The 11,015-nt window shown below is 47.3% G+C and overlaps 1 protein-coding gene across 1 annotated transcript; it reads left to right on the top strand.

Moving 5' to 3' along the window:
• Window positions 1-385: 385 nt before the first annotated feature.
• On the top strand, window positions 386-8,300 carry sparcl2 (SPARC-like 2; the record flags this gene model as incomplete). Its single annotated transcript, XM_084461383.1, is given in 6 exon segments — window positions 386-448; window positions 3,336-3,442; window positions 3,608-3,725; window positions 3,869-4,015; window positions 5,777-5,889; window positions 8,171-8,300. Coding segments are annotated over 6 exon segments (678 nt in total).
• Between the last annotated feature and the right edge of the window lie 2,715 nt (window positions 8,301-11,015).

Genomic DNA, 11,015 nt, shown 5'->3' with positions numbered 1-11,015 from the left:
ACTGGCTAATGTCCTTTCCGTGTAACCCAAGCCTGCTTCTACTGTAATGGGACATGATTGCCTTCCTCTGACTGTGCCCCATTGTTTTATACCACATGACTGGAATGACTGGAATGAAGACAATTGCTTTAGCGTAAATATACTGTGTTGGGAGGAAGGAATTAGTCAATACTGTATGCATCTGTTATTACTGGTATGGTTATCAAAGAATGGATAGACGTGTGGTTTGTGAAATCGAAGCTGATAGAATGTGTTTTTGTCTCAGAGTTAATGCACAAACTAACAGGTGATTTGGCTCTATCAGTCATGTGGTCATGTATTTGATTCACTAAGCCTGCAGGATGGTCAGAAACCTCTCCCTGGTCGTCGGCCGGACGTCCCCATCATGCACCTGACGGCGAGCCTGGTCGTCTTCCTGGTCTTGACCCAGCAGCTGGACATGGTGGTGGTGAGTGTATAACTGTTACCTCTCTCCCCTTCTCGTGTTAAACCGTCTAAGAGAGAAATACGGGGCTCTTTTCCAGGGCAGACTGTCTCACCATGACACGCTGTTTTGTTAAATGCCTGAGAGAGGTATGGAGAGAGAATTTTTGGTCAGATGTGTGCCTGTTTCTCATCAGTTGTAACGGCAGTGTTCAGAGTGCAGATGTGGGTCTGGCTCAGACTACAAAGCCTAAAGGACTGATGGACCTGGGTCTGTGTGGGGGGGCATATTCATATACATTCCCTTAGGGACCATTTTGTGCCATGCAGGCTTAAGGGAAAAATCTATGGAGGAGACATCTTCCATATTGAGGTTTTAAAGAGCTGTCTGAGAATCTGTTTGAAGAAAGTAACTGTCTTCATATGCTCAGCTACTATGCTGTCTTTCAACCTACAGTATCCCGTTGTGTATTTGTGTGACATAAGATGACCACATAATCAGTGGTATTTCAGGATTCAAGGATCTTTATTTGATAGACACCATGTATAATATACAGGTACCATGATTGTTTGTTATCTACTATTTGTCATTCCATAATATAATTTGGTAGTTCAGTATATTGTACCACAACTTCAAATAACAGACCATGGAAAGTAAAGAATTTGATGTGTGTGTGTGTGTGCGCGCGTGTGTATGTGTGTGCATGTGTGCCTGCGTGTGTGTCTGTGTGTGTGCATGTGTGTTTGTTTGTGTGTTTGTGTTTGTTTGTTTGTTTGTGTGTGTGCATGCGTGTGCATGTGTGTGTGTGTGTGTGTGCATGTGTGTTTGTGTTTGTTTGTGTGTTTGTGTTTGTTTGTTTGTGTGTGTGCATGCGTGTGTGTGTGTATGTGTGTTTGTGTGTGTGCTTGTGTGTGCATGTGCATGTGTGTGTGTGTGTGTGTGTGTATGTGTTTTTTGTGCGTGTCAGGGAGGGAGAGCCCAGCGCAGACAGAGACAGGCAGACGAGAGTCTGAGGCCGTACCTCGGCAGGGTAGACCCAGGTGAGACCCCGCCCACCCCGCCTCCAAACACACACACACACACACCACATATCTCTCTATCGCTTTAGCCCACTGACCTGACGTACGCTCATCATCATCTCCTCCATCTCACCTCGCCCTCTTTTCCATCACCCCCTCCCTGCTCTCCTCTTTTCTCTCCTCTGTTCTCCTCTCTCTGTCCTTCTCTCTCTGTCCTCCTCTCTCTGTCCTCCTCTCCTCTGTCCTCCTCTCTCTCTCCTCTCTCTGTCCTTCTCTCTCTGTCCTCCTCTCTCTCTCCTCTCTCTGTCCTTCTCTCTCTGTCCTCCTCTCTCTCTCCTCTCTCTGTCCTTCTCTCTCTGTCCTCCTCTCTCTGTCCTCCTCTCTCTGTCCTCCTCTCTCTGTCCTCCTCTCTCTGTCCTCCTCTCCTCTGTCCTCCTCTCTCTGTCCTCCTCTCTCTGTCCTCCTCTCCTCTGTCCTCCTCTCTCTGTCCTCCTCTCTCTGTCCTCCTCTCCTCTGTCCTCCTCTCTCTGTCCTCCTCTCTCTGTCCTCCTCTCCTCTGTCCTCCTCTCTCTGTCCTCCTCTCTCTGTCCTCCTCTCCTCTGTCCCCCTCTCCTCTGTCCTCCTCTCTCTGTCCTCCTCTCTCTGTCCTCCTCTCCTCCGCCTCCTCTCCTCTGTCCTCCTCTCTCTCTCCTCTCTCTGTCCTCCTCTCCTCTTTTCTCCTCTCTGTCCTTCTCTCTCTGTCCTCCTCTCCTCTTTTCTCCTCTCTGTCCTTCTCTCTCTGTCCTCCTCTCCTCTTCTCTCCTCTCTCTGTCCTCCTCTCCTCTGTCCTCCTCTCTCTGTCCTCCTCTCCTCTATCCTCCTCTCTCTGTCCTCCTCTCTCTGTCCTCCTCTCTCTGTCCTCCTCTCTCTGTCCCCCTCTCTCTGTCCTCCTCTCTCTTTCCTCCTCTCTCTGTCCTCCTCTCTCTGTCCTCCTCTCTCTGTCCTCCTCTCCTCTGTCCTCCTCTCTCTGTCCTCCTCTCCTCTATCCTCCTCTCTCTGTCCTCCTCTCTCTGTCCTCCTCTCTCTGTCCTCCTCTCTCTGTCCCCCTCTCTCTGTCCTCCTCTCTCTTTCCTCCTCTCTCTGTCCTCCTCTCTCTTTTCTCCTCTCTCTGTCCTCCTCTCTCTGTCCCCCTCTCTCTGTCCTCCTCTCTCTTTCCTCCTCTCTCTGTCCTCCTCTCTCTGTCCTCCTCTCCTCTGTCCTCCTCTCTCTGTCCCCCTCTCTCTGTCCTCCTCTCTCTTTCCTCCTCTCTCTGTCCTCCTCTCTCTGTCCTCCTATCCTCTGTCCTCCTCTCCTCTGTCCTCCTCTCTCTGTCCTCCTCTCCTCTGTCCTCCTCTCTCTATCCTCCTCTCCTCTGTCCTCCTCTCTCTGTCCTCCTCTCTCTGTCCTCGTCTCTCTGTCCTCCTCTCCTCTGTCCTCCTCTCCTCTTTTCTCCTCTCTGTCCTCCTCTCCTCTGTCCTCCTCTCTCTCTCCTCTCTCTGTCCTCCTCTCTCTCTCCTCTCTCTGTCCTCCTCTCTCTGTCCTCCTCTCTCTGTCCTCCTCTCCTCTGTTCTCCTCTCCTCTGTCCTCCTCTCTCTGTCCTTCTCTCTCTCTCCTCCTCTCCTCTGTTCTCCCCTCCTCTGTTCTCCTCTCCTCTGTTCTCCTCTCCTCTGTCCTCCTCTCCTCTGTCCTCCTCTCTCTGTCCTTCTCTCTCTCTCTCCTCTCTCTGTCCTCCTCTCTCTGTCCTCCTCTCTCTGTCCTCCTCTCCTCTGTCCTCCTCTCTCTCTCCTCTCTCTGTCCTCCTCTCTATGTCCTCCTCTCCTCTGTCCTCATCTCTTTGTCCTCCTCTCTCTGTCCTCCTCCGTGTCTCAGCCCAGCTGTGTGTTCTGCTGAGGTGCTACAGCCCAGTGGGCTCCTGGTGTCAGGTGGTCCAGGAGAACCAGCTCCTCGTCCCCAAGTGTGTGTGTCCCCGGACCTGCCCTCAGTGAGACCTTATCACACACACACACGCACGCACACACACACACACACACACACTCCCCAAACGCACACATGCATCAGACACATGTAAGCACATGCAGAAAAAATTAATCGGTGATACAGACAGCAGGTGCGTCAGTGACATGCATGCAGTGGCTTGTGTTTGCAGGCAGAGGGCGCCAGTGTGCAGCGTTCTGGGGAAAACCTATTGGAATGAGTGCCTGCTGCATAAAGAAGCGTGTCGCAAGAGACGCCGCATAGCGCTGGCTCATACAGGACCGTGTCTGTGTACGTACACATATTCTCTCTCACACGCACACACACACACACACACACACACGCACGCACACACACACACACACAAGAAATACCAAAGAAATGATGTGCATACACTAGAGTCATCCAGGTTGTGTGCCCCTCAGTTCCAGAGGCGAACTGCACAGAGGGGGAGTTTGAGCAGTTTCCGTACCGCCTCCTGGACTGGTTCCTCCTGCTGAGTCGCATGGGGAAGTCCTACACCCCCGCAGCCCCGCCCCAAAGCTGCCTGGACCACGCCCAGAGAACACAACTAGCCCAGGTAACACAACTAGCCCAGGTAACACAACTAGCCCAGGTAACACAACTAGCCCAGGTAACAAACTAGCCCAGGTAACAGACCTAGCCCAGGTAACAGACCTATCCCAGGTAACAGACCTAGCACAGAGAACACAACTAGCCCAGGTAACACAACTAGCCCAGGTAACACAACTAGCCCAGGTAACAGACCTAGCCCAGGTAACACAACTAGCCCAGGTAACACAACTAGCCCAGGTAACACAACTAGCCCAGGTAACAGGCCTAGCCCAGGTAACACAACTAGCCCAGGTAACACAACTAGCCCAGGTAACAGGCCTAGCCCAGGTAACAAACCTTTTCCAGGTAACAGACCTAGCACGGAGAACAGAACTAGCCCAGGTAACAGAACTAGCCCAGATAACAGACCTAGCCCAGGTAACAGACCTAGCCCAGGTAACACAACTAGCCCAGGTAACAAAACTAGCCCAGGTAAAAGGCCTAGCCCAGGTAACAGATGTAGTGACATCATGTAACATGTAGACCAGGTAACAGACCTTGCCCAGGTATGAGACTGAGCCTCTTACAGACCTACAGCCGCCAGCCAGGGTGATTTCTGGGGATGAGCTGCTCTGATCTGCAGGCTTACTGTAGTTACTACATGTTCCAGCCCAGTGCTACTGTACCAACACACCCCAACAACTTCCACATCATCTAAACCAAGAAGCAGGATTCCTTGACTGTCTGTATTGTGTGTGTGTCTAACCCCTAGAGTATAACTTAAAGAACACATGTCATGGCGCTGTTTATTTATGCCAGCGACATCTCAAGTTATCAGCTAGCGTTGCGGCTGCACGATTTGTGTCATCGATACATCTCTCAGGGGGACATGACGTTTTAGGGTGAACACATTTCTTTCTTCATGGTGTCTACTATCTACCGATCAGTATGGAGGGGGGGGGGGGGGGGGGGTGCAGGAACCCCTGTATAAATAGATCATGGTCAATAATCACTAAATTATTCAATAAGCAAGTTAACAGGGTTGGAATACTATATCCCCCAACCCTGCCTCCTTGACCTCTCATTCTCTAGCACCTTTATCATCTCACAACCGGCCACATCTTCAGCCCCCTCTGTCCTCCGGTCTCTTCACTCTTTACTCTCCTTCCTCCTCCTCCTGCTCCAGAACATGACGTATCTATAGTCCCCAGAGTAGAGAAGATCTGATAGACTAGAGAGAGAAGAGAATGGAACTCCAGCTGGCCATCTCTTCGAGCAGACGTACTCCACAATTACAGCGGTACAAGTGCTCCTCTAACATTTTGCTTTTTCTCCTCTCCTCTCCTCTCCTCTCCTCTCCTCTCTCCTCTCCTCTCCTCTCCTCTCCTCTCCTCTCCTCTCCTCTCCTCTCCTCTCCTCTCCTCTCCTCTCCTCTCCCCTCCTCTTCTCTTCTCTTCTCTCCTCTCCTCTCCCTTCCCCTCTCCCTCTCCTCTCCTCTCCTCTCATCCCCTCTCCTCTCCCTTCCCCTCTCCCCCCCTCCTCTTCTCTTCTCTCCTCTTCTCTCCACTCCTCTCCTCCCCTCCCCTCAACTCCCCCTCTCTCCTCCCCCCTCTCTCCTCCCCTCTCCCTCTCTCCCCCCCTCCCCTCTCCTCTCCTCTCCTCTCCTCTCCTCTCCTCTTCTCTTCTCTCCTCCCCTCCCCTCCCCCTCTCTCCCCCCCTCCCCTCTCCCTCTATCCCCCCTCCCCTCTCCCTCTCTCCTCCCCTCCCCTCCCCTCTCCTCTCCCAGTGGAGGTTTGTTCTGCTGGACAGGAACCAGGACGGGAAGCTAAGCCAGAGGGACCTGAGGAAGCTGCGCTATAAGAGGATGCCTCTGGAGCACTGTGCTTCGGCCTTCTTCCAGTGAGCGCCCTCCCAGCTCCCCCGCTACCCCCCGCTAACGCTGACCCGTCTGCCCAGAGGGGTCTAGAGGACAGGGGCCGGTCACCACGGTGACCAGCTCGCTCTCACCCACCATTTAAAGGGACAGAAACAGAAATCCTAGCGTCTTGATATTATTTTTTAATGATTATTTCTCGGTGATACTAATGTATGACGATCTGTCGGATGAAGCTCGGGGTTTATAAGTCCTTCTGGCGGAACCTCGAGGGGGTAAAATGTCCACCCCCCCCGTCACGCCACTCGTCCGCGCTCCCCGACACGCCTCCCTCCCAACATCCTGTCCTCTCCTCACCCCTCCCACACTCCTCCTCCTGCTCCTCTCTGCCAACCCTCCTTCCTGTGTGCTCCCCTCCTCTTCCCCATCCCTCCATCATCATCACCCCCCTCCTCTGCACCCTGCCAGTTCACCCCCCCCCCCTCCCCCCCGTTGGCCATTCCGTATCTCTCTCTCTCTCTCCTTATCTCTCTCTGTCTCTCTCTCATTCCTTATATATATATATATATATCTCATTCCTTATCTCTCTGTCTCTCTCTCTCCTTATCTCTCTCTGTCTCTCATACCTTATATATATCTCTCTCATTCCTTATATATATCTCTCTCATTCCTTATATATATCTCTCTCATTCCTTATATATATATCTCTCATTCCTTATATATATCTCTCTCATTCCTTATATATATATATCTCTCATTCCTTATATATATCTCTCTCATTCCTTATATATATATCTCTCTCATTCCTTATATATATCTCTCTCATTCCTTATATATATATCTCTCTCATTCCTTATATATATCTCTCTCATTCCTTATATATATATATCTCTCATTCCTTATATATATCTCTCATTCCTTATATCTCTCTGTCTTTCTCATTCCTTATATCTCTCTGTCTTTCTCATTCCTTATATCTCTCTCTCTGTCTCTCTCTCATTCTTTATCTCTGTCTCTCTCATTCTGTCTCGCTCTCATTCTGTATCTCTCTCATTCCTTATATCTCTCTGTCTCTCTCATTCCGTATCTCTCCATTTCTTGCACGTTGTCTTGATGATTTTAATGCTGTATGTAAAGCTCTTTGAATTGCCGTGTTGCTGAAATGTGCTACACACTGCAAGAACACTAGTTAAAATACAATAAATAAATACTGAATATGAGGAAAAATTACTTAATACTAAATAATCTATTCATGCAGCAAGATCATTTTACTTGACAAGAAATCTTAAAATAAGATGGTTTGAGTCTAGAAATAAGATAGAAACTAGTAAATCACTTTTAAAACCAGATAATTAATGTCATATTTTGAAATGTAAGATTTTAAATCATGGCAAGTGCAGAACAATTTGCAGTGTACAAATAAACTTGCCTTGTCTCTCCATGCTTCATCCTTCATCCAGTGTGTAGTCTCTCCTACCCTCTCTCTCTCCTCCCCTCTCTCTCCTCCCCTGTCTCTCCTCCCCTGTCTCTCCTCCCCTCTCTCTCCTCCCCTCTCTCTCCTCCCCTGTCTCTCCTCCCCTCTCTCTCCTCCCCTCTCTCTCCTCCCCTCTCTCTCCTCCCCTGTCTCTCCTTCCCTCTCTCTCTCCTCCCCTCTCTCTCCTCCCCTGTCTCTCCTCCCCTCTGTCTCCTCCCCTCTCTCTCCTCTCCTGTCTCTCTCCTCCCCTCTCTCTCCTCCCCTGTCTCTCTTCCCCTCTCTCTCCTCCCCTCTCTCTCCTCCCCTCTCTCTCCTCCCCTCTCTCTCCTCCCCCCCCTCTTGCTCTGCCAGTCTGCAGTGACAGGCTGTGCTGGAGTGGGATTGGCTGATTGGCTGTCTCAATGTCAAGCCATTCCCAGCAATGATAATGTTTAATACCCACTGTGGCTCCTGCTGTCTATGGATTAGAGCAAAATTAACATTTTACCCTTCAAAGGTAATGCTTTGTGAGGGTGAAGACAAATCGTCTGTGGTAGGCCACATGTGATGTGCGTAGATGCGGTTGTTCACATACGGTTTTAGCAGTGTGTGTGTGTGTGCGTGTGTGTGTGTGTGTGTGTGTGTGTGTGTGTGTGTGTGTGGAGGTATGTGATATGCATTGTTTCACTATACTGTTTGCATACACAGATTGTGTGTGTGAGTGTCTGTTTCTGTGTGTGTGTGTGTGTGTGTGTGTGTGTGTGTGCATGCATGTGTGTGCACATGCATGCGTCCTCAGGGCATGATTGTTTACGAGGTCAGCCTTGCATGTCATGAATGTGCTGTGTGTGCAGGTCATGTGACCGTGACAGGAACAGGAAGGTGACCCTGCGGGAGTGGACGTCCTGTCTGGTGCTTCGCTCCGAGACCTGGTTCCACGGCTACATGTGTAGGTGTCACCTAACGAGCCCCGCCTGCAACTAACGAGCCCCGACTGCAACACTAACCTGTTATTGGAGTCAGGAGAGGGAACACATGGGATGTTTACAACACACCTGGGTGTGTGGGCGTGTGTGTGTGTGTGTGTGTGTGTGTGTGTGTGTGTGTGTGGGGCGTGTGTGTGTGTGTGATGCTCCATCGCTCCCTGTTGTAATGTCAGGTCTGAAAGTGAATGCATGGCTTCCACCCAATTACAATTACTACCCAATGTGAATACTATCTAAGCAGCGGCAGAAAATTGGCTTGTTATGCTATGCTTTTAAACCTGTAGCACTGAGATTTTTAAATGAAAAGTGCGTTACAAATTAAATGTATTATTATTATTATTATTATTATTATTAGGGGCCAGGCAGCGTAGCTGCCGGAACCCTATTGTATTTGCCTATATTATTATTATTATTATTATAATTATTATTATTCTCCATCTTCCACTGAAGTCTAACTTCCCGTGGACAAAAAATCACCAAAATTTGCACAAAGCTCCAGTCCTATACCCAAAGTCCTCAACCTGCATTGTAGGTCAATAAACCTGAAGGTGGCGCTACAGCAACAGTCTAAAGTTTAAAACTTAAAAAAATCATAACAAATCAGCCATAGGTGCTATCACTGTAAAACCACCACGTGAATGTAGTCCCAAGTGAGACAAAACTTTCATACGCTTTGACCTTGCAGGAATTTTGAAGTCCATCACTCTGATTTCTTCATAAACTGTAAAACCTATTCAAACCTATCTCCTCCCACATTTTTGTTCAATTGACACCAAAATCGATCTACTGTATCTTCAGACTGTCCTTACCAAACGATCCTCACAGATTTTTGAAATATGAAAAATAGAGCCTACAGCACTTCAAAAAGTTTTACTGTTAACAGTTCTGTATACAGTTCCTATTAATTCTCGCCAAATCAATGTCTGATCATCCTCATAAAAAGTGACAACATTGGCCACATATTCAAGATGTAGTATGATTTTTTTCAGAATTCTATCTCAAAAATTGAATTTTTAAAATATGTTTAATTCTGTCCTCTGAAACCAACACTTCATACAGAGAAAACTACGTTACCCACAATCCAACGCAAGCTCCACGAATCTGAGACATCGCTGTTGGCAACCCTACCCCACCCCCGCCGAGGATTACAATGACTAAATCGATTGATTGGCAACTGACTGAGTACACAGCTGCTGAAGTTAATGTTCAATTATGAAAAAAAAGCTAACAAAACCTGTAACCCACATTTTTCAATCAATTAACACTAAAGTTGCTACACTGGATCTTCAAACTGTCATTCACAAACTCATTGACCAGATTATTGAATTATCAAAATTGAGCTTACAATGCATCAAAATGTTTTACTTATTATTATTATTCTCCATCTTCCACTGAAGTCTAACTTCCTGTGGTGAAAAAATCACCAAAATGTGCACATAGCTCCAGTACTATACCCAAAGTCCTCAACCTGCATTGTAGGTAAATAAAGCTGAAGGTGGCGCTACAGCAACAGTCTAAAGTTTAAAACTTTAAAAAATCATAACAAATCAGCCATAGGTGCCATCACTGTAAAACCACCACGCGAATGTAGTCCCAAGTGAGACAAAACTTTCATACACTCTGACCTTGCAGGAATTCTGATTATTATTATTATTCTCCATCTTCCACTGAAGTCTAACTTCCCGTGGACAAAAAATCACCAAAATTTGCACATAGCTCCAGTACTATACCCAAAGTCCTCAACCTGCATTGTAGGTCAATAAACCTGAAGGTGGCGCTACAGCAACAGGCTAAAGTTTAAAACTTTAAAAAATCATAACAAATCAGCCATAGGTGCTATCACTGTAAAACCACCACGTGAATGTAGGCCCAAGTGAGACAAAACTTTCATACGCTTTGACCTTGCAGGAATTTTGAAGTCCATCACTCTGATTTCTTCATAAACTGTTAAACCTATCAAACCTATCTCCTCCCACATTTTTAGTTCAATTGACACCAAAATTGATCTACTGTATCTTCAGACTGTCCTTACCAAACGATCCTCACAGATTTTTGAATATGAAAAATTGAGCCCACAGCACATCAAAAAGTTTTACTGTTAACAGTTCTGTATATAGTTCCTATTAATTCTCGCCAAATCAATGTCTGATCATCCTCATAAAAAGTGACAACATTAGCCACATATCCAAGATGTAGTATGATTTCTTTCGGAATTTTATCTCAAAAATTGAATTTTTTAAAATATGTTTAATTCTGTCCTCTGAAACCAACACTTCATACAGAGAAAACTACGTTACCCACAGTCCAACGCAAGCTCCACGAATCTGAGACATCGCTGTTGGCAACCCTACCCCACCCCCGCCGAGGATTACAATGACTAAATCGATTGATTGGCAACTGACTGAGTACACAGCTGCTGAAGTTAATGTTCAATTATGAAGAAAAGCAAACAAAACCTGTAAAAATTAATAAACATATCTCATCCAACATTTTTCAATCAATTAACACCAAACTTGCTACACTGGATCTTCAGACTGTAATTCACAAACTCATTGACCATTGTTGAATTATCAAAATCGAGCTTACAACGCATCAAAATGTTTTACAAATGTTTTACGATACGAATGTACAAAATGAACATTGGAATGTCAACTTTCTTGTTGTCCTATTCTCTCGCTTATTGCTCCTAAACTTGTCGGAAATTGCCTGGCCC

Source organism: Borostomias antarcticus (assembly GCF_949987555.1).
Source record: "Borostomias antarcticus genome assembly, chromosome: 2".
In the NCBI taxonomy this organism is placed as follows: domain Eukaryota; kingdom Metazoa; phylum Chordata; class Actinopteri; order Stomiiformes; family Stomiidae; genus Borostomias; species Borostomias antarcticus.
Note: the sequence above shows the minus strand (reverse complement) of the source record. Positions and strands in the feature narration are given on the sequence as shown.